This window comes from Rousettus aegyptiacus, unplaced genomic scaffold (genome assembly GCF_014176215.1).
Source record: "Rousettus aegyptiacus isolate mRouAeg1 unplaced genomic scaffold, mRouAeg1.p scaffold_m13_p_4, whole genome shotgun sequence".
NCBI classification, from domain to species: Eukaryota; Metazoa; Chordata; class Mammalia; order Chiroptera; family Pteropodidae; genus Rousettus; species Rousettus aegyptiacus.
Window position 1 is genome coordinate 155,865,427 of NW_023416307.1, and position 26,411 is coordinate 155,891,837.

The 26,411-nt window shown below is 44.4% G+C and overlaps 1 protein-coding gene across 3 annotated transcripts; it reads left to right on the top strand.

Annotated features, from left to right (window-relative positions):
- Positions 1–2,707: 2,707 nt before the first annotated feature.
- On the top strand, positions 2,708–24,954 carry RBM5 (RNA binding motif protein 5). Of its 3 annotated transcripts, none has more exons than XM_016149993.2 (25): positions 2,708–2,829; positions 4,198–4,269; positions 5,844–6,009; positions 6,777–6,932; positions 10,493–10,562; positions 11,050–11,123; positions 13,522–13,605; positions 14,429–14,489; positions 14,959–15,024; positions 15,273–15,433; positions 15,894–15,991; positions 16,575–16,662; positions 16,868–16,945; positions 17,028–17,100; positions 17,630–17,715; positions 18,099–18,183; positions 18,392–18,483; positions 20,228–20,389; positions 20,827–20,976; positions 21,057–21,128; positions 21,485–21,664; positions 22,014–22,088; positions 23,256–23,353; positions 23,432–23,561; positions 24,338–24,954. In XM_016149993.2, the coding sequence occupies exons 2-25, from the start codon at positions 4,253–4,255 to the stop codon at positions 24,461–24,463; spliced, it is 2,448 nt and encodes an 815-aa protein (XP_016005479.1). In that variant the 5' UTR covers positions 2,708–2,829; positions 4,198–4,252; the 3' UTR covers positions 24,464–24,954. The 3 variants fall into 3 exon arrangements, with proteins under 3 accessions (XP_016005479.1, XP_036075456.1, XP_036075455.1); XM_036219562.1 differs by having other exon boundaries at positions 2,711–2,833; XM_036219563.1 differs by lacking the exon at positions 23,256–23,353.
- The last annotated feature ends 1,457 nt before the right edge of the window (positions 24,955–26,411 follow it).

Here is a 26,411-nt window from a genome sequence, read left to right on the forward strand (position 1 = left end):
ATTGGCACTCAATAATTGAATAATACTGAGCTTGTAGATCTATGAAAAATGATTATTGAATTAAATTTTGATTGCATCTCTGTTTATCAAAGCCCATCTTGACAAAAGAAATTAGTTTGTTGGTATAGGCAAGAGTTCTCACATAAATCTCTTTTACTTTATATTCTATGGCAGTAGTTTCCAGCCTAGGACCAAAACATGTGAACTAGTTTTTTTCTTTTGCCAAGTGGTGGAAGATTAAGGTGGTGGGAATGGGGGGAGGACTTAAGATTATTATTTCATTAAGAAGAAAACTTCTACATCAAAAAAGCAGGAAAGGCAATCAAAGAAATATCCTTTATTCTATATTGAACACATGTGGATTTACTGTTTCCTTACTTAGCTGGAGACTTAAACTTTTCTAGACCCACATTAGCCAGAGTGGACTTTGGGGGCACAGCTCTGGAGCTCAAGGGGGCAGTGTCCAAAAGAAGGGCAGCAAATTCTGAATGGAATCTTTTTTTCTAGGCACCTCTCTCAGAATGACTTTGTACCTTTTATGAGCAGCCATATGGCTTTTATGGCTGGCAAGGAGCCCAACCCAGCAACACCTCAAGAATGTTCGGAAATGCTTGTTGAACTGATTTGGAAAGAAGGCAATTGACTGCTGGTGGTCATTAAGCCTAGCAGGTTCTGGATTCTTGGCATCTGCATCATCTGTTGCAGGGTTGCAATAACCCCATCTACATTTAACTTTTTAATTAAATATTTGAGTACCTTCTGTGGACCACATACATTAACTTTTTCTGGTAATAAAAGTTTTACATATATACTCCCCCCCCCCCAAAAAAAAAAAGTTAGAATATCATCACATATTTCTATGAAAAGATAGAAATGTGCATGCATGTAGAAAGGGGTATGGTCTGAATGTGCTCACCCCCACTCCCAATTCATATCTTGAAACCCTAACCCCCAAAGGCAATACTATATTAGTAGGTGGGGCCTTCAGGAAGTGATTCAGTGATGAGAATGGAGCTGTCATAAATAGGACTAGTGCTCTTATCAAAGAGCCCACAGAGCTCCTTAGACACTTTCATCATTTGAGGATACAATGAGAATTGCAACCCGGAAGAAGGCCCTCATCCAACCATGATGACACCTTGATCTTGGACTTACCAGCCTCCAGAACTGAGAAATATATCTCTTTTTATAAGCTACCCAGTCTATGGTATTTTGTTATAGCAACCCAAAAAGGCTTTAGATGATAGGTTAGGTAGATATAGATAAATAGAGAGGAGAGAGGAACAGAAATAATTTACCCATTATTCTGAAATCCAGATTCCTACCTTTCCACCTATTTTCATGTTTTTAATTACCCAAAGAATTTCCAGTGTTAGTCACTTGATGTCCTTGATGTAGAAGGATAAGCCATAGTTAGAACAGGTTTAAAAATGTTTCAAGAAAAAGATTTTTTTAAATATATTTAAAGCTTCTGGTTTGAAATATGACATCCACTCATTTTTGAAAGATTTCTTATAGAGAAGAGTATATAGGTGCGATTTTCCATAACTGATATCAGTATCTTCCTCTGTCTTGTCAAGGTCTATTTTTCAGTCCGTGTATGTGACCTGAAAACTCAGTTCCATTAATAATACATTTATCTATAATGCCAGGGGGCAAGTTATGCTAACTGGATGCTTAGGACTACCACCTCACTGGCCAGAGTCCAAAACATCTTTGAATCACCCAAGGATTCCTGCTTTCTGCTACAAATGATACACTTTTAGGTTTGGTGTTGGGTTAATTTGTTCATTCAACAAATATTTACTGAGTGCATACGATATGCCTGGGACCAGTGGAGGCACTGGGAATATAGTAGTGAACTAAAAAGTTTCTGACCTGGAGTTTACATTCTAGTGGTTAAGGGCGTGGACTCTGAAATCAACTTACTAGTTCATATTCCTAGTTCCACCATTAGCTGTGTGTGACCTATTGTCTCTGTAAAACAAGGACAGTGATGATTGCTTTGGCTATTTCTAGCAGTTGCAGCTAGAAGTGGTCAGATCCTAGAACTATTTTGAAGGTAGAATCAAAAAGATATGCTGTTGGATTGGGTGCGTGGAAAAAGTCATAGATTTGTCCTAAGTAATAAAGTGGGGAGTTGCTATTTATGAGCTAGGGAAGGCGGTGAAGGAGATAAGGTTTGCTTTTGGCTGTGTTAACTTTGAGATGCTACTAGACTTTTCAAGTAATAACTGTTAAATTAACCCTGAAAAATGACTTTCCTGAGCCCTTGCTTAAACTAGAGACCATTTCTTCACCAGCAAAATAGGTTATGAAGATGAAAATGGATTTTTGTAAAGTAGCCTACTAATCTAATCTGGCGGCCAATAATGCAATATGCGATCAGCTAACGTCCCTTCTCTTAAAGCCAGATTAAACGTGATATTTTATATCATGTCATTGAAAGCAAACTGTAGTCTCTAAGGCACTTGTCAGAAAGGCAAAGAATTACTGTGCCTAATAAAGGTAAGAGCTCTAATCCCTGTCTGCAAAGGCAGTTCTGCAACTCCGCCGCGGTTTAGAAGAAAGCGAAATACGCAAGAAATTAACACAGGGCGTAGTGACAGGCGCCCTGGCTACCACATTTCCCAGCAGCCCTCGCGCAGCCGGGTCCTTCGCGGATTGGCCGCCGCCTCAGGAGGCGGGTGTTGGGGGAGGGGGCGGGCGCGAAGTACTGTGGGTAGGAGACGGCTGTCGACGGAGGCGCCATTTTGTGAAGCGGCGGTATCCTGTTAGAGATTCTGGGGCATAAAACCGCTACTTCTGGTACTTCAGTCCCTTTTGAGGGTAAGTGCGGCGGCCAGCCGTGACGACCGGCGGCTCTTGCGGTTGTGGCAAGGCCTGTGGAGCCTTCCTGTCAGCCGCGGGCGGCGGCCGATCAGCCCCAGCTGGATCTCTCGGGGGGCTAACCTACCCGGGGCATTGGAGGGCCGCGCCCCTCTTCGCTGCCAGCGCTGTCAGGTTTCAGAGGGCGTCCTCCCGCCCAGCCTTAAGCTTGCTGCCTTTGGGCTCTGTGCTCCTGCTGGGATGCGTTTCCGACTCCCCAGCCCAAGTGAGCTTGGAGCCATCTCCTCCTGTCCCTCGGGTACTTCTCAGAGGCGCCCCGGGCAGTCTCTAGCCACGATCGCCCCGCAGCTGCACCTAATCCGCCCTCTCCAGAAGGCTGTTTGATGAAGGCTGATCTGCTGGCTCAGAACCTCTTGGGGGGTGGGAGAGGCGTGTGCAGGGAGGAAGGGAAAGTCGGACGCCCAAGTCGGTCGCGCAGGCCGTGGCGCCGCCATCTCGGTCGCGACACCCCGCGGAGGTAGGTCCGGGCACTGCCCAGGAGACACTGGGTGGTATCAGCAATTCTGCCCGTGGCCTTATTTCTCCCAGATGGTTCTCTTCCATTTATTAATTGAGCAAATGTTTGTTGGGTGCCTGCTCTCGAGCAGGAGCCAGGCAGGGATGTCCGTTAACTAGTTTCTCGGACCTCGCAAGCATCGAACGCGTTCTAGCTGTGTGTGTGATGTTTTAGCAGTGCTTGGGCGCTGCGGGGCCAGGCTGTCCGCCTCAAGAGCCCGTGGTGGCCCAGGACTGGCTCAAGATGTGGTTATTGTTACCGAAGAATTAAGTCGTGTCGAGGTTTGCCCTTGTCTGATTGGAATAACTTTGGATCAGCCGTTGCGTTGTAAATGGTGTTGGTTTAAATCAGTTCAGCCATCTCGGCTTCTAAAAGGTTTTAAATTTTTCATCAGAAATTTTTAATTTTGTTCCTTGTATTAATAATACATTTTGATTAATGTGTTAACGATCATCTACCCCTTTGGAGTTTCTTTGATGCAGAACACGGAGCTGATTGCAGCTCTGTCCTTTTTGCTTTGTAATTCTAAAGTAGGTGCAGAGAAGGAATCTTCTACTTGCATCCTTTACGGGTTTGTTATTTACTATAGAATCTAATATTTTAAAGTATGCTGTCATCTTCCTACTTTGCTCGTTGTTAATAAAATGTTAGGATGATTTTAATGTTGACAGTTGGTCCCCACCTTCTTCCCTCCTTAGATAATCACTTCTGTAGCTTTAGTGAAATTCCAATCTCAGTATGTCTCAGCTTATAGAATGATTGACTTAAATGATCTCTCAGATTTGTAGCAACCAATCTCTCTTTTCTCCTAGAAAAAAACAAAAATTTGAACCTTTTGGAGCAGTGTGCTAGATCTTCAGTAAGACAATGGGTTCAGACAAACGGTAAGTTACTACTTTACATGCCTTTGATGTTAACATTTCAGTGGGAACTGAAAATTTTTTATTTGAGTGTTTCTGTCAGGCATTTCTGTGAGTATCTACATGAGCCTTGCTCTCACAAGCTTGCAGTTTAGTGAGAGAATTAAAGTACATTGGGACCCATGCTATGAGAAAGGAAGTTGAAGGTGCTGTTAGATAGAACACATAGGAAGTGTGTGTATTTCTGGAAATGGCCAGGAAAGCTTCCTGGAGAAAGTATTCTCTAATAAAGCCTGAAGGGTAAGTAAGAATTAGACAAAAAAAAGGCAGGGTGGAATGGGTCACTGAGGGCTCCCAGTGTAGATAACAACTTGTGCAGAAGCCAAGAAGACCTACATTCTGGCACTTTGCACAGTACCTGGCTGTAGTAGTAAGCAGTCAATGAGTGCCACTTCTTATCATCGTCCCCAGCATAGCAAGATAGTCCAGATTTATAGAGCTGAAAAGTTTTGGACCATAGGTTACATAAAGAATTAGTGGATAATTAAGATGAGAGTGTTTGCCTGCTCTGTTATCTGTGAATTCTCACACTCAAACCATTTGCTTTAAACACACAATCTTTACTTACTCAGCCATCTGCCTCCTTAGTACTGAGGCCAGTCCCAGGATTGGATCAAATCGATGGCCCAGAGGAACTCAGAAAATGTTCATTCACGTGATGTCAGTATTTTAATTCTGCGTCAGCAGTCCATGGTTCCAAATAACATATTAAATTAACATTTACCCTTTTAGGGTGTCTCATCCCCACACTTTACATCATTAAATAGGCTTAGACTACTTGTTTTCATTGGTTTCTTTTATTAAATGTGTATACTCTAAATGAGGTCCTTATAAATCTTTCTTTTGTCTTATCCTTACACAGTAGTTTTATGAATCTGGTAAACAATTTATGAAAGAGCTATGTATAGTTGTGGTCAAATGGGTGTAAGCTTCTTGTTTTTAGATTTTCCCATGAAGCCCAGTGCTGCCCAGTAACCAAAAGTAAACCTGATGTTATAGGAAATAATGTTCTCTGACAGTGCTAGTTATGTCTAAGAAATAAACTACTTATTAACTGCCTGATGGAAAAAAGACTTACTTAACTTACCCAAGCTGTTGGTTCGTTTTCCAGTAGTGTGACACCCTTGAGAATGGATGCATCAAGATGGGTGAAATGCTAATAATTGCTTTTTTCCCACCTTCGTTCTCTAAGCTCTGAATCAGGGATGGATGCGGTGATACATAAAGCACAGGCTTGAGAAAACACAGGATGACTCGGACAACCTGACCCTTTCTCAGAAACGTTAAACTCAAACATTTGATATCTGTATTTTCAGATTTAGCATGAATTCCTAAAAATTACCTTTGCATTTAGGAGTGTAGATGTTCTCCCAGTGGTTGACTTATGAACTGGAATTTGGCAATTAATTATAAAGGATACATTAAACTATTTGGCTGTCTTATAAACTGAGCTATGGGATATGTGTTTTCAACCATGTTTTTTAAACGTACAAAATGTGATTTGCTGTAAAGTAAATGAAAATTCTTTTCCCCGGCAGAGTGAGTAGAACAGAGCGTAGTGGAAGGTACGGTTCCATCATAGACAGGGATGACCGTGACGAGCGTGAGTCTAGAAGCAGGCGGAGGGACTCAGATTACAAAAGATCCAGTGATGACCGGAGAGGCGATAGATATGACGACTACCGAGACTATGACAGTCCAGAGGTGAGTGACCAGCAGCTGTTCATAGAGTTGTTAGAATTATGCTAGCATTCTCGAAATAAGTATACCGAGTATGGAAATTCTCTCCTCTTGAGTATTATGTTCCAATGCTCTATAATTCTGAAATCTATTGAGTTAACTATAACCCTCAAAGACAAATTTAGCCTTATAGTAATAGACACATTGGCCAGGATTTACATAGGGCTCGCCATACGCCGGGCACTCTTTCAGGCACTTCACTTACATGAACTCACTACAACACTTCGTGTAGGTGTTATTCCTGTTTTAAAGATGAAGCAATCGGGTGTAATCATATACCTGCCCTATGCCCCAGCTAGTGTTTCTAAAAGTTGTGTTTCAGTCACCATAGCTTTTTTCATATTCCTTTCCACATGCATACATAGATTGAATTGTGCTACCCATATAATTTTGTAGTTTTTCCATTGTTTCTATGCACATAATCTTTGTAACAGGTAATAGTATCGCGTTGCATGTTGGTATACTGTGCAGTGAATCATTAAACCATTCTTCCCAAACCAAATGACAGGTTCGGGGGCGTTGTTTTGTGTCATTTGTTAGGTTGGGTTTTTTGTTTGTTTGTTTTTTTGTTTTTCTTTTTTTTACAGTTTTAAAAAACATTGCAGTTAGCATCATCATGGAGTTCTTGAATCGTATGTTGTTCCCCTTTGGGAACAACAGATTGTTAGGAATGGATCAAAGGGTATAAGTGCAGTGTGATTTTAATTGTAATTTTGTTTATTGTAAATCAGAGAGAACGTGAAAGAAGGAACAGCGATAGATCTGAAGATGGCTACCATTCAGATGGTGACTATGGCGAGCATGACTATAGGCATGACATCAGTGATGAGCGAGAGAGCAAGACCATCATGCTACGCGGCCTTCCCATCACCATCACGGAGAGCGATGTAAGGGGAAACAGCAGTTCTAATGAGCAGTCTAGGAGGCTCAGTGAACTTCGAGCTTCTTCCATTATTTTCTCATGTTACTGTTTTATCTCAAGCTAATGTCTCAGCTACTGAAATGTTTCTGTGTTTAGGGTAGAGTTCTCTCAACTTGGTTCAGAGGTAAATTACCATTTATATTTAGGCTTTAAAGCTCAATGTAGCATTTTCAGAAGTTCCTTAACTGCAAGGAGCCAATTTTGCGTCTTTAGTTTTCCTTACAAAGTAGTCAATACATTAATATTGAAAATTGGTTACTTATTTGGTGAGCATGTATGCACAAAAACACTTTTTTCATGGTTTGACTACCCTTTGATTTGATGAAAATTATACTATCCATTTGAAACATCTGAGAAGCCTATTAAAAAGGAAAGCCAATCCCTGATTCCCCACTCAGACTGGCCAGCTGGGGCCTTGGTGGACTGGACGCTGCCTGATTTCCAGTGGTATGTGTGGCCCTCACCCATTCCTTCCCGGTGCATCCACCACCCACTTACCCTGAAGGCCACTGCTAATATGTCTTTTTCTGCTTGAAGGCTACTTTCTGTGAAGCCTTTCCTGATCTGCCAGGCAGGATTTCTTCTTTCTTACTCTCTTCCCAAAGCACTTAAGAATTCATGACAGTCATGTAGCACTTAACACTGTGGCTGTCAACATGGCACATCTCATTTCCCTTATAAGACTATAGATCTCTGAAAATAGGCTGTCATGTGAACTGGTTATCTCTATGTCCCCAACCTTTGAATGCAGGAAACTGCTCAGCCAATGTTATTGGCGAAATGAATGTGAAATTTTGAAATATGTTTTTAAAAGCTATAAACGCACAAATTTCACAGCATCATCCCAGTATCTTATTGTATTGGAGTATCCAAAGTAATGTTCTAACTAATGTTTAATGAATTTTGGACATAGCTGAAGATAAGTATTGGGTTCACACAGCTTTGGTCTTCTAAACACTAGAAGTGACAAATGTGGCATGGGATGTTAGAGTTGATGGTGGGTAATTATAATTTGTAATTCATTGCACACCTGCTATGCCCCTTACTATGTTAGATGCTACAGTGATGCAGGGCCATGGATCCTGTCTCAAAAAAGCTTATGGATAAATAGCTAAGGTCAGCAGATGAGCGGACACCAGAGTAGAAAGGGATTGGTGTCGAAAGAGGTACTGTTGAGAGTCCTGCAAAATGGCTCTGAAGGCTTCTTCGAGGAAGGTTGTTTCTAGTGGAGGGTGAGGAAGCACTCCCGGGAGGTATTAGTTTAGTTGAGTCTTAAAGGATAGAAATATTTTGGTCTGGTGGAGAACTGGGGGGAAAGGTGTGATGGACAGACCTTCTAGGCAGAGGACCATATGAATAGACCTGGGAATAGAAAGATACTGAATCTAGATAAGGCCTTGCAACCAGCTTGATTTGACTGAAGTCAAGGGCTGTTGATAGAAGAGAGATGGATGGGAAGGTGCTATTGGGGCCAGATGCTGGAGTCTTTGAAAGCCCAGCTAAGTATAAAAGAAAGTTCCTGAGGCTTTTGCCTGGAACCAAAAGCCATACAGGTTAGAATGATGGAAGGACAGAATGGTGGTGGGTAGATAGTGAAGGCAGAGCTGATTTCTGGTAGTGCCAGCAGTGAGCATGTGGAATAGGGGATGCAAGAAATGCTGCAGGAGCCAACTCTGGAAAGGTTGCTTGTTGATCAGATTGTTCCCTCGAGGACCCTGTTAGGCCTGTTGCCCTGGGAACCCACAGAGGAAGTGGGTGGCATAGGGAGAGCAGTGCCCTTGCTGACACTTTAGGACCTCTCTGCTGGTAATGAAACAAGATTATGATGCTCGTGTGTTTAGGCTTTCAGGAAATAGAAGTCTCTACCATAGATGGCTGGTTTTCAAAGTAGAATTTCTGAGGTTCCCAAATATTGGACAGTATTCTTAGAAAATTTGATTGTCGGCAATTTTAAAACATTTTAAAATTATGGCATTTAATCTTCTCCAGAACTTCAGTTTATCACCTTCATTATCATTTGCCTTTTTAGTTTGTTCCCCAATTGACATGTGAATTCTTAGAGTAACTGTCTTTAGTAACAGTGTTGCTATATATGTTACTGTATCACTACTGTTATAGTAACTGTCTTTAGTTACTCTGGTGGCTAACTTTTTAGTTACTATGTTGCTAAACATGAACCTGAGTCACATGATTTTGTCTGGCTCAATGTAGCACTTCTCACTCTGAAAAATAGTTTTCCTTTTTTGTGGCAGTTAATGTCTATAAAGTCACTGAATACTGAACCATTGCTCCTGGGGAAAAATACAAAAGTTCCCGTGAGCCTCTCTCTGGTCACAGTATTTTCATCAATGGATCAGTGCATAAGCCTGTTTTATGTGCACTTCTGTTTAGAGACACTGCCTTATTGAATACAGTTGATTTATTAGCATTGAATTCAGTGGCCAACAGCACTATAACTCATGCCTGAATGAAGCTTAGCAAAAATTTTTTTCTCTCTGTAAGGGACATCATGGCCTCGCACTTACGAACACTAGGTAGCACTTAGCACTGCAGTTGGAGGGTCATCTAAACAGTGAAATCACCAACAAAAAGTACAAGAATCTGAAAAACTTGGCACTAAATAGACTGTAAAAAGAGTACTTGTTGACAATATTAAGGGTGACCCAAGGCAAGGTATCATTGCCTTCAGGCGGGAACATGTGCACCAGGTGACACAGATCCTTCACTGCTCTGCAGATGTCTGTGCATGCACATGACAGCACCACAAGTATTGACTTGGAGTTACAAATTTAGTGAGTAGGCAAGTTCGCAGATCCAGAATCCTCAAGTAACAAGGATCGACTATATAGTCCTGCAGCCTTTGCACATAATTGCAGAAAATTGGGGCCACTAAGAATCTCTGTTTCACAAGGTTAGCCCTGTTTGTTTTCCTGGAAGTTTCACTTGCTATGATGATGGATAAAGAGATTAATTTTTTTTTTTTTCCATTTCTTTTTGCAGTAAGGACTTGGTCTGCCAGAATTGTTTCTTGTGAGCCCAGTTAATGTTTATATTGATTTAGGAGCCTAGCAATGTTCGAACTTTGTTCATTTTCACTATTAAACTAAATGGAAGAAAATAATTTTTTTCTTAAGATGGTGTGCAGAAAATGTTTACTTTCGGAGAGTTCCTCATCTTTTGGCTATTGTTTTTTAATCATTAGAAGACAATGATACATCCTCTGCCTCTTTTAAATCTCATTTTCCCTCTGAGGGACCACATTACCATGAGCAAGGCTTGAATCTAACAAATGTGCCTGAGGGAAATTCCCAGGCAGCATATAAAGAATGTCTCTAAGGCTGTGAAAGTACATTGGTTTCCATGATAAGTGTTCCTTTTATTCCATTTTTAGAATAATTACATTTGGGTGATAGAAGTTAAAAATTGGCTAATTAAACAATTAATGTAATCTCCAGTCTTTGAACTTCCTTGTATGTGGAATAGTTTGGCCGAAGCCTAATTAACTATGTATAAAATCCTGTGCAGATTCGAGAAATGATGGAATCCTTTGAAGGCCCTCAGCCTGCGGACGTGAGGCTGATGAAGAGGAAAACAGGTGAGAGCTCGCTCAGTTCCTGCTGTTCTGGTTCTCTTCCCCATGACCACCTCAGTCCCTAAAGACCATCCTGATACCCCCAGTCTTCAAGCACATGAATTCAGAATGAAAAGTTTGCCATGGCAAAGGAATGTGACTCTTTGAAAACGATGTTAGAGAGCATCTGAGGACCTTATAAAAACTTTGTTTTTAGGGACTTTTTTTCCCTTCGGTAAGTAGCGATTTATAAACTCCTTGTTTGACTGTTCGTAGTCGGTTGCATGGTTACTTTTTAAGCGTGGAATCAAATCCAGTGGCATTTAGTTCAGGCGGCTTGGTTCCTTGCCATGGCAAAGTATCAAGAAGATCCCCAAGTCAAGTCACATTTGTAAAGCTGCTTCCCAATTGGCTTTGTCACGCAGTGTTGAAGCAGTGGGAGAGAGATTCACCTGTTATAAAGGAACTGACTAACACGAGTATCCCGTCTATATCTGAATGCTGTCTCTAGGTGTAAGCCGTGGTTTCGCCTTCGTGGAGTTTTATCACTTGCAAGATGCTACCAGCTGGATGGAAGCCAATCAGGTTGCTTCACTCACCAAGTCTAGATATTCATGAAAATGGAACAAGTCTGTACAATTTAAAAAAAAAAGGTTGAAGGAGTGGTTTGTTCCAAAGGAGTGACTTTAAAAAACGAAAAGCTTTGTATATATTAAAATTGATATACTAGACTGATAGTACCAAGGACTGCATTGCAGAATTCACTCTGACTTTAGACATGGCTACCTGGCAGGGCATTGTTAACCACCGAATACCTGTCTGGGTAATTACCAAAACATCTCGATGTTCCCGTTTTCCCAACCTGATTATGTTCATTGAGAGTAATCTTAGAATATCCAACTCTCAATTTCAACAGAACAAAAGAGAGGTCTGCTGCGGGCATTTTATAAATAATCTCTTATTTCTGCCTGGAGACCACAAGTTTCCTGGAGGCATTACTGCTCGAATGGGTCTTCAAGGACTATTTAAGGACCTAGTAGAATTTATGAACAATGTCTGGTGAGATTAGCCTGGGCACTGGTGTCCTGCTGCTGTCTAATCTAGTTAGAGTGGCATTAACATTCTAATCTCCCTGAGAATGCCTGTTACAGTCTGTTCAAAGCGAATTATTGATGGTTCTTTGATGTAGCATTAACCGAAGTGTCAAGATAATGTTCAGTGCTTGGCACTTATATAATGTTTCTGCTGAACTCCAAAGCACAGTATTAAATACCTTAACCAAGTGCATTCTGGGAAGTTTGCTTAACTCATGTTGCTTTTGTGCAGCATTTTATGATTTGTCACCCATAAATGAGAGTTATAGTCTTTGATAATATATTGCCATCTGTAACAAGACTCACTAATGAAGGTATCATTTTGATTGATTCGTTAGATTTTTAAGCCTCTCATTTTCTTAACCCAGAGGTGACAACCTGTTCTCGTTAAAGTTCAGCTTCATTCATTTCATACCATGGACACCATCCTAGTAAATTCAGAACATACATAAGCTTCATGTGAGTCTGTTTTCTTGACGTGACCGCATCCTCTGATGCAGTGGACGTATCAGAATGACTTCCCTGGGAGTTTAAAACTCTTGAGAAATTAAAACCTGTACGACATTTAAAAATCTCCACAATTTTAATGTATACAAAGCTGTGCTGATGTGTAATACTTCATTACAGTTCAAATTCACTCCAGAAATAAAAGGCCAGTAGGATTAGGGACTCAGTGGTAGTTTGGAGTCTCCCCCAGGACACATCTGTTGACATATCTCCCAGCTTCTTTATTTTTGCTTCTGTATAACACAAGGACCAGATGGCCCTTTAGCACCTTCCCTCTTGGCCAGACATGCAGTCTTGCCTTTAGATGTTGCAGAGACAACATTCACAGCATGTCTTAACTCTTCCAGGATTTGCAAGAACCAAATTGCTCAACAGTATGTATGTTTTTAGAGGGGTTAGAGTCCTTTTAAAAATCTGGATATCTAACCTACCGAAATCTGTTCTGATAGTGTCAGAACACCCCACTTCCTTCCCCTCCTCCCCCCAAGAAAGAAGAAAGGTGCTCCTATTAAATGAAGGCTCTTTGGGGGCAAGTGCTGGGTTTACTTTTGGCTAGACTGACTCAGCTTGGAGTCTGGACCTTTTCAAATTAAGTCCCTTTTAGTCACATGGTTGACTTGAAGGATGAGGTGGTGTACAAGCATTTACCAACTTTTCCTACCCCCTGAAGAAACTTCATTGGCCTCCTGGTTACTCATTTTGAAGAGAGTACCATCTATTTCAATGAAAAACACATCTGTCACCTAGGACATTACATGGTTGCAGTTGGCAGGAAGAAATCTCATTTAGCTGTTTTAGAGTCGATGGCATTCAGAATAGTCCCTCTTGAGAGAGAGTCGTAACCAGATTCCCTTTAAAAATGAGTTTCCCTCCCTTTGTCCCCCAAAGGACACATCCTGAAGCAGGAGTTTGGGGGAAGGGGAAATATTAAGCCTTTTGCTTTGCATAGGATGGGGGACTGGGGGCAAACCGAAGCGAAGCCCAAGGACACCATGCTAAGGGCTTAAGTAGGAGACAACTCAGAATTGGGAGAGTTGTGTTTTCTGCTTTTTGAAATAGACTGTCACTCTCAGGCAGCCTGTCAATGCTGAATGTTAGGACTCCTGTCTCTGCTGGAGACAACGGCCTGGTGCATGTCAGCGTTTAGTGTTTGGCAGCTTTCTCAGCACTCCCTGACTCCGTTTACCTTTACTCCGCATCCCATTCTCTTACTGCCTATCTGAAGGATTGGATGGGCAGAGTATAGGTGGCGGTGGTTGGTCCTCCCCGTATGTTGTCCATTTAATTCCAGAGCACTGATTTTTCCGAAGTGTGCTCTGCCCTGGGAAAATGGACACATGTTCCCCACAATGGGAATAACTAATTCCTTTTTTTTTTTGCAGAAAAAATTGGTGATTCAAGGAAAGCACATTGCAATGCATTATAGTAATCCCAGACCTAAATTTGAAGATTGGCTTTGTAACAAGGTAAGCCTGTGTTCTCCTCAAATAGAACTCTTTTGGGTTTTTGTATGTTCATCCAAACAAGGAAATGAAAGTATGCAATCACCAGCTTTTATCATAGGGTGGTATTTGGGTCGTCCTGTGTACACATTAGAGGATAGAATCTCTGGAACACTGGAGATTTTGTTTATTAAGATCCAGGTTCTAACTAAGCCCCGTGTTTTAATTAAGATTTTAGGTTTGTTTTATTTTACTGTTTTTTTGTTTCGTTTTGTTTTGTTTTTTAATTCTAGAGCTCTCAATTTTTGGCAGGCTCTTAATTACATTAACTAAAATACTTATGAACCCTGCTCAAGTTATGTAAGGTCTATGATAGTCCCATTACCAGTGTACCATTTTGAACTTGGATGTTACCAGTGACATTATGAAAGTGCTCAGACTCTTTGTTCTGCATGCCTCCCATGTCCAGTAGGAGGCTAGACAGTGTTCCGTTTACATTGTGTTTGTGTACACAGAACGGTCCGTATACTGCTCTTCTGATACAAGGAAGAACTTTGCCAGTGGCTTGCTGCAGGGGTTTGGGGTGAGATGACACTTTTCCCCAACTTGATAAAAATGAAATTCTACTTCAAAATACTCCAAGATTTGGTTTTCTTGGAAGAATTCACATAACAAAGCATTCTAATTTTTAGGTTAATGTCCCTTTGTCTGGATACATGGTAGCACTTTCTGCTTTTTATGTTGCTCACTGGGACTTGCCCACGGTCCCACCGCTCTAACCCGCATTGTCACTAGTCAGCCTGGTCTACTATGAGAAATAATTACAGGTAAAACTTTTTTTTTCCAGTGCTGCCTTAACAATTTCAGGAAAAGACTAAAATGCTTCCGATGTGGAGCGGACAAATTTGGTAAGCCCAGATTCAGCTGTTTGGAATATGCATTAAAACTTGACTGATTGGGTTTTCTGTGAACCAGAGGAAAAGTATAGATTATAGGGCATTTAATCGAGTAACTCGTGTATTTTCCTTAAACCTTCTTACCTTAGGTTCGGGAGATGCTGCTGCTGGTTATGAGAGCGCAGAGTGTTCTTTTATTTTTCAAAATTAAGTCTGCTTGCCTGGTTTGCAGTCTGCATCTGCTTTTCTTTAGTACAGAGATCATGTCATTTCCCCCACGGGCCCAGTTTTTGCATCCACGTTTATCATGTCGAAATTAATGAGATTTTACTATAGCCACAAATACTTGAAAAAGAAATCACTTCATTTACTTAAAATTAAGACTTTATTGTTTGAATATATTTCTTTATTAAAAAGACATTGCTTTATTTATCGTTTGCCTTCAATCACGGAGTCTCCCGCTCTCCTTCCCTTCTTGTAGACTCGGAACAAGAAGTGCCCCCTGGAACCACCGAATCGGTTCAGTCTGTGGATTACTACTGTGATAGTAAGTTCACGTGTAACCTTTTGGCCCGTTTATGTTAGAAGCTGACCCTAGTTGGAAGGTTTTGTTCTCTTACCCTGTTTTAATGAGCAGCAGCAGCTTCTCGTCCTGTAAAACACTGGTTTTTAGAATCTTCTCCATGTCAGAGTGAAAGATATACTAAGACTCTCCCGGAATGGATCTGTTTGTTTGTTTGTACTTAAACGTGCCTTGAAAAGCATATATATGTAATTTGTCTCATTCACCCCCAGCAATCATACTTCGAAACATAGCTCCACACACTGTGGTGGATTCCATCATGACAGCGCTGTCTCCCTACGCATCCTTAGCTGTCAATAACATTCGCCTCATAAAAGACAGGCAGACCCAGCAGAACAGAGGCTTCGCGTTTGTACAACTGTCTTCTGCAATGGTGAGGTGCTCGCTGAATCTTTCCCTTTATAAGAAACTGAGTTTTTGAGAGGCAGTTGTGCTTCATCCATTTGTGATACTGTCTGTAAGGCCCCTGGAGCCCACAGTTCAGGACTACATGTAGTGACAGTTATTGCAGTGAGAAATTACAGGCTGATTACTTTGATAAGTGGTAAAAGTAATGCAGATACTTCTGGATAACTGGCAGAACTGGTTTGAGCCACAGGTTAGTTCTTTGTACTTTGTTTTAGAGTGAGTTAACACTTATTCCTTTAATAATACTAGATACCTTTATGTCCTGGTGGAAGGAGGGATATTTTATTTCTCAAGGTTTCTTATCTGTAGACAGTAATGAATGGCTAAATTTTTTTAAAGAGAAAGCTCTGTTTCTTCTAATAGGGTAGGTAGTAAGGAGAGATTTTTAATTACACGATGAAATTGTTCTTCACATTCTCCTTCAGGATGCTTCTCAGCTGCTTCAGATATTACAGAGTCTGCATCCTCCTTTGAAAATCGATGGCAAAACTATTGGGGTCGATTTTGCAAAAAGTGCCAGAAAGTGAGTGGCTTTATTATCCTTATTTCAAGCTGCCGCATAGGCACACACGTCCAGAGATGCTTTACTAACTGCACCTTAGGCCCTTGTTCTCTACCCTGAGACACTGTCCTCCCTAGTTACCAGTTATCTCCTCTTGGAGCTTATTCCCGCCTGTCCTTGATAACCACTTGCCAGAAAACTTCAGAGCAGGACAAAAGCAGACGTGGCAGATGGATTTAGAATATGTGCTCTGCTGACTGCTTTAAGATAGCGCAAACCTATCTGGATATAATCCTTCCAGAACAGCATGCTAATAGCTTCATGTATTTAGATCTTCAGTCTAGCAATGTAAATTTCCCATTTCCAGTATCATTGCTCATCCAACACCTCATTAGGTGGCAGGGTACAAAGCAGAACAGTGATTCTACCGGGATCCTCACACACTGGGGACTTTGCTCGTGGAAACCCATTACTGCTCCGAAAAGTGGCCTTGCTGGCATTTGAGACCTCCCAACAAAGGCTGGAGTGTATTGCCGGTCCCTTGGCCATGTGGGGTTGCTGGTTGCCAAGATGGAATCACATGATTGGATCTTTATGGTTTCAGAGACCTGGTCCTCCCAGATGGTAACCGGGTCAGCGCCTTCTCTGTGGCAAGTACAGCCATTGCTGCTGCTCAGTGGTCGTCTACCCAGGTGAGACAGAGGATCTTTTTGCTCAAAGTAGTATGGTGGTATTGCTCACGTCACAGAAGTGAGCTGTGGCGCTTGGCGTGGAAGCTCTCCAAGCTCTCCATTTGTAGGGGGCACTTTCTAGTTTCTTTCCTTGGTGTCCACTGAGTTTATCTGTTCCCTCTTTTTTTTTTTTCTTTTTTTTTTTTCTTTTTTTGGCATTTTGCAGTCTCAAAGTGGTGAAGGAGGCAGTGTCGACTACAGTTACCTACAGCCAGGCCAAGATGGCTATGCCCAGTATGCTCAGGTAGGTCATGTCGACCAGCATCCACTTTGTGGCCTCCAGAGTGTGTCTGAGACAGCAGCTTTAAATGTGGACTTTTCTTCAGTACTCACAGGATTACCAACAGTTTTATCAGCAGCAGGCTGGAGGATTGGAACCTGATACGTCATCTGCATCAGGTAGCAAACTTCATCTCCCTTTTCTTTTCTGTGTGAACACCTCCAGTTGAGGAGCTATACCTAGATGTTCCAGCTAGACCCAAAGCTCTTAGTCCTTTTCTCTGTAAGGCTTGGGGTGAGGGGACATTCAAGTGCTCACCTGGGTTCAGGTGAGCAGAGAGAGAGAGAGGCCCTGGAGCCTGGTGCCCAGACATCAGTCAGAAGGTCCGCTGTAAGAAGCTGTTGTTTTAGTTTTTGTTCCAGAATTATAAAAGCCTTATAGTTAAATTTTTTCTTAACCGTAGTATAGATAGGGATTCTTTCATCCCTTCCTTCTCCTTAGCTGTTAATACAGAATGTTTAACTTCGTGTGTCACATTCTAGTAGGATTATAAAAATGAAAATGTCGTAAGTCTGGGGTATTCAGTGTCAGCTTATTGAGGATTGACATATACAAAGACAGAAGGCTAGACTGGGCATTACAGATAAAGATATTTGGCCTAGAGTTCAGTGCCTCGGCTCTTCCTAACCCTCGTGTTTATATCCTCAGGCACGGCAGCGACCACTACCTCATCGGCTGTAGTGTCCCAGAGTCCCCAGCTGTATAATCAAACCTCCAATCCACCCGGCTCTCCGGTAATCCTGTTGTCCTAAATATAGAACTGGCGACTGTTGGGAAAACTCTGTTTTGCTGTACAAGTATTATCCTTCCTGCTGTCTGAGCCAGGATTGAATAATACACATTCCAACCTTAACTTGTCTCTGTCTGACAGTATTAGGTGATAATTTTGTGTATATATTAATTGTAAGATTCCAAACAGGGTGTGTTTATACTTCCTGCATGCTTTAACTTGACTTTAGGAGGAAAGTTGTCAGCATGTGTCAGCCTCAAGGATTGCCTTAGATCGTTGCTACAGTGTGCGTGTCAGGGGAGCCCTTCCTCCGGGGTGATTGTAGTGGTTTAGTTATCTTAAGAGGCTGTACAGTTGAAATTATATTGAAGCTGCTGTTCTTTCCAGACTGAGGAAGCACAGCCTAGCACTAGCACAAGTACACAGGCCCCTGCTGCTTCCCCCACTGGTGTAGTTCCTGGTACCAAATATGGTAAGCCAACCTCATGGGGCTCCTGATAGTCGGAAGGTCCTAGTTGTTGCCTTTGTTTAATAAGAGTTCCTCCCCCTTCGTGGGTATCAGAGGGACACTTGGGGATGTGAGAAAAGAAGACCATTAAGGCCTGCCGCATCTCAGCTGCTTAGAATGTGAACACAGCCAGTTGCCTGCCTGGGATGACCGCTGGGGTTTGTTTTTGCAGCAGTGCCTGACACGTCCACTTACCAGTATGACGAATCTTCGGGCTATTACTATGATCCAACAACAGGGCTGTACTATGACCCCAACTCACAGGTAACTGCGCTGTTTTCCTCCTCGGTTGCACAAAAATGTCTCAGTTTCACTTAGCCCATTGATGAGGCAGGAAATGAAATATCCTCTGCAGTGGAGCAAGCGGCCCAGGTTAGTTTTGACTTTTCAAAACCATCAAGATGTGATTTTTATTTTAGGTTTTTTGTTGTTGGTGGTGGTGTTTTTAATTTATGGGTTAGAAAAACTTTTGAGGTATAGTGTACATGCAGAAAATTGAAGTGTGCAGTCCTTTGAACATCGACGTGTGTACACACGTTCCCGGCGCACCGCAAGTCCCCCCGTGGCCCTTGCTGGCCAGTACTCTCCCCCTTCTGTACCTACGGTTCTGACTTCTGTTACCGTGGATGATTTTGTCAAGTTAAAGGTGACAGGTGACTGTTAACCTTTCCATGAAGACCTAGATAGAAGTTTTCAATTGTGATTCTTCTGTACATTTTTTTTTAATTGAGGTAATAGTCACATAACATTAAATTCACCATTTTAACCATTTAGAGTGTACAATTCAGTGGTTTTTAATGTATTCACGGTGTTGTGTGACCATTGCTACTATCTAATTGCAGAACATTTTATTGCCCCCAAAAGAGGCCCTGTACCCATTAGTACTCCCTAGTCCCTCCTCACTGCGGCAGCCACGGTCTGCTCTCTATCCCTGTGGGTTTGCCTGTTCTGGACATTTCAGATAAATACAGTCAGGTGACATGTGACCTTTTGTGTCCACTTCCTTTTACTTAGTATTCCTGTGTATTCTTGAAGATAGAAATTAGATATGTGGAGGGACATTTTATTTCTGGTGGTGTATGTAAATTTTAAAGAGGAAAAGCGACTTTAACACTCTATAAATAAACAGCTATTTATGACCAGAAGCTGTATATATAGAATAATAAAATAAGTGCTTTTAGCAGGAACTAGGCTTTGAGAGCTTGTGGTTTCCGAGAGGTGTGAAGCTACACGGGACCTGCCTGAGCAGGCCGAGCCTCTGCGTGGTGCTTCCGCTTCTCTCCTTTGTGAAATCTGATCATTTCCCAGGCGGTTCTCCTTGGTGGCCATAGAAGTTGTGACTTCTGCGTCTGTGACCCATACCATCTTCCCCGGAAGGGATGTAACAGTCTCTCCTGGGTCCTTGTTGGGCAGGTAGAGTGAGTGACTGGGAAATACAGGACACAGATGCTACTTATCTGCTGTGGCAGCTCTTCCCACAGACTGTAGATAAGTTCCCTTCACCTGTCACCTCCGTCCAGGCTTCTGAACTAGTCTTGTTTTACAGCACCACGTTCGGTTGCCTCAGAGTCCCAAGGGTTCTGTATGGTTAAACCTGGGGACGGGCTTTTAACTGGTTGTCACGAAGGATGTGTGAATGAGACCTCCTCCTGAACTACCTGTTCTGGCCATCTGGTTCGTATGAATGGTCCATCTGAGGACAGGAGTCAGATTCATTGCTCTTTGGGTGCCCTCAGGGCCCAGGGATTAAACCAATAGGAATTAGACTGTCAAGAAGAAACCATTAATTACTTTCGCCCAAGAAGTTCCCCACCTTGGCTGGCGGTCATCATCCTCACCTATCCCAGGTGTACAGCAGCTCCTCTGAGCAGGAAGTGTTACTGGTTCACAACATACTTTGTGTGTGTTTAGGTTTTTTTGACAAAACATTATTGTGCCTTTTTGACAAAATAATTCTTTAAGTTCATGGTTCGCCATAGCAAAAAGTCTGCATAATTTTTTTTTCTAGTACTACTACAACTCCTTAACTCAGCAGTACCTTTACTGGGATGGAGAGAAGGAGACCTACGTGCCGGCCGCAGAGGCTAGCTCCCACCAGCAGGCGGGCCTACCTCCTGCAAAAGAAGGGAAGGAAAAGAAGGAGAAACCCAAGAGCAAAACAGCCCAGCAGGTGAGAATATGATCCAGCCAGAGGACCCACCGTTCTCTCTAGGGTATTGGGCTTAATTTTTTGTTTTGTTTTTGGTTGTAGAATTTATGTTAGCTTTATTTGGGTTCCTAAAAACTGGGCCACACATCTTATTTACACCAAGTTCGCAGAAGATTTTGCCATTTCGTAGTGTTACCATACATTGTATGTTGGTTTGTATATGTACTTAAGGGGAAAATCCTGAAAGACTCATGCTTTTGAGCGGTTTTCATTAAAGGCTGTGGTTGTATGCAGTAGCATCTCATGGAGACATTTCGAAGGAGAAGGGCAAAAGCGGCTTTGTTACAGAGCATGTGGTTGAGATAAGACCCTTAATGGCTTGGTACAATGGCACAGGAGATTAAGTGTTTTCCAAGTCTGTACCTAAATGTTTTTCCTCGCGGTTGTTTTGACATTAGATCGCCAAAGACATGGAACGCTGGGCTAAGAGTTTAAACAAGCAGAAAGAAAATTTTAAAAACAGCTTTCAACCTGTCAATTCCTTGAGAGAAGAAGAGAGGAGAGAGTCTGCTGCAGCAGATGCTGGCTTTGCTCTCTTCGAGAAGAAGGTAACAGCAGCAGGAGTGGCCATACTTCATAATGGGGACTTAAGTAAAACGTGAGGCTTAAGGCTTATTCTGTTTCCCAGGGAGCTTTAGCTGAAAGGCAGCAGCTCATCCCTGAATTGGTGCGAAACGGAGACGAGGAGAATCCCCTCAAAGTAAGGATGCACCACCCATGTTTCAAAGACTTATCTGTGGTGTGTGTCTCGCTCTGAATCTCAGCTGCGTCTTGGCTCATGTGATTTCTACTTAAAACTGGAAGTGGTCGCTGTTGGTGGGTATTTGGAGTAGAATCCCTGTTCGGGGCTTTGTTTTCCCTGTGTGAGAGCAGGTGAGATGAAGTGAATGAGGCCTGACTTCTTAAGCTCAGTTGGGTTTTATTGCATTTGTAAGTAGTTTTATTGGTCTGGGAAGAGAAACTTAAGACAAGAAAGAGTGTTACTTTATCCAGTTACATAGCGTCACTGTCTTCCTGTTGTACACTCCCAATGATCCACTTTCCTTTTCTCCCCAGAGGGGTCTGGTTGCTGCTTACAGTGGTGACAGTGACAATGAAGAGGAGCTGGTGGAAAGACTTGAGAGTGAGGAAGAGAAGCTGGCCGACTGGAAGAAGATGGCCTGCCTGCTCTGCCGGCGCCAGTTCCCGAACAGAGACGCCCTGGTCAGACACCAGCAGCTCTCGGACCTGCACAAGGTGGCTGTGCTGCTCCAGGCCGGTCTGCGGCAGGGAGGGGAGGCAGTGAGACAGTCAGAGCCCTGACAGTAGTGAAAGTTCAGTAAATGCCCGTGCTGAGGCCTTCTGGAAGGCCGTTCCCGATTACACAGGCAAACCTCAGGTGTCACAGGCTCTGGTCCAGATCATTACGGTAAAGTGAGTTGTGATCTTTTTGCTGGTGGAGGGTCTCGCCTTCGATCTGTAAAAAACACACTATCCATGAAGCGCAGTAGAGTGAGGTGTGCCTGTGGTCTATGGTAGGTGTTAATAATCTTGTGTTTCTAATTAGGATGATCTGAATTCTGACTGTCTGAAATTTCTCATACAGCAAAACATGGACATCTACCGACGATCCAGGCTGAGCGAGCAGGAGCTGGAAGCCTTGGAGCTGCGGGAGAGAGAGGTGAATGAGGGGTGACATGCCACTAGAAGGAGTATCTTGGGGTCGCTGCCTTTAGCTTTTATTTGTAGCGCTTGATTCTATGTCCCAGGGGTAGAGTAGGATTTGTCACATACTCACCTGGCCGCTGTGGTCTCTGTAGACTGGACTCAGACTGTGCTTTGTGAGCCCTGCACTGTCCCTGTGTGGGGAAGCACGGAAGACTCCCCGAAGACTGCTCACAGTCCCGAATGCCAGATGCTTGCTGGTGAAAGACACTGGATTTGTGGAAGGAGAGGGATCTCTTGGCCTAGCCAGGGACGCCTTCGTGGGCGATGAAGGAGGCTTCAGACTAGGCCCAGGGGACAACAGGGTGTAAGATGATTGCAGGCGATGTAGAAGGAAGCAGTGGATAGGGCAGGGCAGGGCAGAGCGAGGGTGAGGGCAGGCGAAGGCTGTGAGGCCAGCAACAGGCAGGGTTTGGTGGTTACCGAGGCACTTTGAGGGCCAGCCAGGCAGGGCTGTAAATGCAGATAGAAGCTAGTGGGTAAGTTACTTGGAATTTCCTACCCCAAGTAGTTCCGAGGTATCTGTAGTTAGGGCTGTTGCTTTCCTGTTTCTTTCCACTTGCGGTGCCACCTCCGGAAGGACCGCTCAACAGGCCTGCTGGAGCCTCCTTGGCACTGTCTGTCGCTGGAGGTGGGCCTGTCCAGACGCGGAGGGGAAGTGGCAGCTTTGCCCTCCTCTTCCTCTAGGACCTTGGCAGGCTGAGGAGTGTGACGAGTGGCGGCTGGCTAAATGAAACTGCTTGTTGGAGACGTCATTCTTCCCCAGGCTCCACGCACAGTTCATGTCTCTCAGCCTGCCGTCTTAGATATAACTAAATGCAGGGAGGGAAGCCAGGGCCGTGGACCAGTACCAGTCCATGCCTGTTAGGGACCGGGCCGCACAGCAGGAGGTGAGCAGTGGGCCGGTGAGTGCAGCTCCACCTCAGATCATCAGGCATTAGATTCTCATATGAGCACTGGTCCCTGGCGCCACAAAGGTTGGGGACCTTAGAGCCAGAATATTTGGTACATCAGAGGCCGGACTCCGTGTTAAGAAAATCCTTGAGGTCCCGGAGCGTAGACGCGTTAGGCGCGTACAGAGTGAAGTGTGAATGTCTCTAGCAGTGTTTGTTCTGCCGCGTAGATGAAGTACCGAGATCGAGCCGCAGAGAGACGGGAGAAGTACGGCATTCCAGAACCTCCAGAGCCCAAGCGCAAGAAGCAGTTTGACGCTGGCACTGTGTACGTGTGATGCACGTTTTCCACTTCCTTCGCTGGGGCTCTGGCCGTTGTGAGTAACTCTGTGTTTGCCACCGGCAGGAATTACGAGCAGCCCACCAAGGATGGCATCGACCACAGCAACATCGGCAACAAGATGCTACAAGCCATGGGTTGGCGGGAAGGCTCGGGTTTGGGAAGGAAGTGTCAAGGCATCACGGCCCCCATCGAGGTAAGCAGGATCGGGCTTCGGTGGCGACGTGAGCTCGATGTGCCACAGCCTGCCTTTACCTAGGTCACGCCATTACTGCTGGAGTGGGAGCGCTGGTCCCTGAGCTCTCCCGTCACCCTCCGTTTAAGATGCCCGTTGGGAGGGGTGGCGCAAGCACCCTTGCTTGATTTTTCCGGTGTTTTGGTATCTTTCGATAAAACCTATTGTGTCCTAAGGACTCTGTATTTCTACGTCCTTTGTTATAAACCCTTATCTAACACCAACTCAGATCCGTGCCTTGGATTTTTAAAAGGTAACGTGCTTTCTTTATAAGCAGTTTCGGTTACGTATGAAACAAATTATAATTTAGTAGTATTTTCGTTCATGATGAGAAATCCCTTAGTTGCTGAGAGCCCTGACTGAGAAACAGTCCCGGGGCCAGAGCCACACCCAGGGGCCTTGTAGATAAGAGCCGGGGCCAGTCATCATGCCCTCTCGGACTCGGAGACACTGCGTAGGTCAGGCTCTACAGACCGTCTCTATCCTGTGCACACGAGTTCTGCTGACACCAGGCTGTCCTGCTGTGATCTGTGCCCGTAATTACCAGGTCTTTCCTGGGCTTCAGGGGAGCACTTGGGGCATCTTCGAGGCACGGATGCTCAACAGTCACTGGGCGGTGGCGGTCGGGGGCTGTGGCTCCACCTGCCTGTCTTCCTTCAGTCTGCGAACCTGCTCTGGGTCTCCAGTGCAGTGCATAGCCCACCTGCCAGCTGCTGACAGCGGTTTTGTTCCCCCAGGCTCAAGTCCGGCTAAAAGGAGCTGGCCTAGGAGCCAAAGGCAGTGCCTATGGACTGTCAGGTGCGGATTCCTACAAAGATGCTGTCAGGAAGGCCATGTTCGCCCGGTTCACTGAGATGGAGTGAGGAGGAGGCGCTCCAGGAGCACAAGGAGCGGTCCGTCTTTTCAGTTCACTCTTGCCACCCGTCTCTTAAAGGGCATGCCTTGTGTTAATGGTTTTTAGGGCGAACCACTGCATTTGGCAAGGTTCTTCCGCTTAAAGGAACTCCCCTCGTATGGGATGACAGGTGAATGGCCTTCCTTCCTGCCAGAGGGCTTGTGAGCCGGCCAAGGGGACAGTGGGTCTTTTATACTTCAGTGTACATATGTAATGTAATGTGTTTTACATGTGTAGCCTACGTTGTGGCCCATCCACCCCTCACATCCCCGGGGGTGTTGCGATGCCCTAGGTGGTATGTGACACCAAAGCCGCCTCTGTCATTTGTCGTTGTGCTGTCTTTTCTTGGCAAAAGCCTTGTGTATATTTGTATATTACACATTTGTACAGAATTTTGGAAGATTTTCAGCCTACTTGCCAAATCTGGCTCCTTTACAAAAGAAATACCTTGAAAAATGAGTGTCTGTTTCTTTTTATTCTTGGGCGACAGGGTGGGCGATGCATGTCTGAGCCCGTCGAGCCTGGCGATAAAATAAATGTGTTAAAGTTACTTCTAGGTAGTATTTTATACTATTTTCCATGCCCCAGTCATATTCAGTTTTTTAAGTTCAAGGGTTTGTTAACATGTTTTAAAACTCGTGATGGAAACGCAGTCATAACTGAGTCAGCTTTTCCACTTCCAGTTTCTGAAGACCAAAGCAAGTGTGAGCGCTTGTGCTGCCCCAGGTTTCACAGACTGTGTTCCAGATGTGCAGGGGCTGCGGGTATTACTGCTCTGCAGGCCGCGCTGCGGGTGACACCTGGTCCACCCTCCGCCAGGGCAGAGACACTGGGCTGCCGGCTCTCGACCCCAGCAGAGCTCCGCCTCCTGTCACCTCAGCTGCCGAGGAGGTGTGCAGGAGTGACGCAGGGTTCCATTCGGAATGACGTCACTCCATCCTTGTCATTTTGTCCAGCAAGACCATGCTGTGTCCCTGGGTCCGAATGTGCTCCCAGGACCAGAGGAGGTGGTGATTGGGGGTACCCACACTGCCGACCTGGGTGAACTGCTCAGGCTCCACGCTTGGCATGTAGTTGCGGGGTAGGGGTGGGGGAGCGGGGGTAGAGTTGTTCTTAAGCCAGAACTCGGCGTGTTGTGGATGGTCGCATTTTCCTCTTTCCAGGCAGGCCCAGCCTTAACGAAGTTAGGATGGAAAGTACTCAGGAGCGGTTTTCGTGGCATGGGTCCTCACCCCAGCTCTCAGGGATGCCTGGGAGAGGTTGAGCCCAGCTTTGCCCGGCAGATGTAGAGGCAAATGCAGAAGCCCCAAACTTGGGTTCCTGGGATGAAGGCTTGGGAACCTCAGTTGAGAGTCCGATCTACAGATCCCTGCGTTCCCAGGTCAGCCCTGGGGGGAGGACGCAGAGCCCTTGCAGCACGTGGAGGTGCTGGTGCTCTAGCCTGAGCAGCAATCAGCAGCCGCCTTACGTGGATCTGACGCCTTAGGCGCATCTGACGGGTCAGTCTGAGGCTCGTCCAGGTGAGCGCACACATGGGATCTGGGATGCTCTTAATTACACACATCTAGCTCATCAGGCTGAGTGGAAGCCGCCTTTCCTGGGGGAGCCAGGACTCCAGCCAGCTTGAACCTTGACTTGACTTCCTCACACTAGGAAGGGCATTTAAATCTGGACCACAGCATCTGCTGTCAGCACGGGTGTGGGATTTCCTATGAATGTGAAGGTAGTGTGTGTCTGTAAGGCTCTGAGCCACCCCCTTTATAGAAAAGCTGGCGACCTCCTCTCCTAGCTTGCTCCGTAGCCACATCTGTCACCAAAATACCTAGCCAGGTGACTATAGCCCTCACTTTGCATCTGAAACCATGGCCCCATTTCTTGAGTCTGTACCTTGGCCTTGAGCTCAGGGGAGACCATAT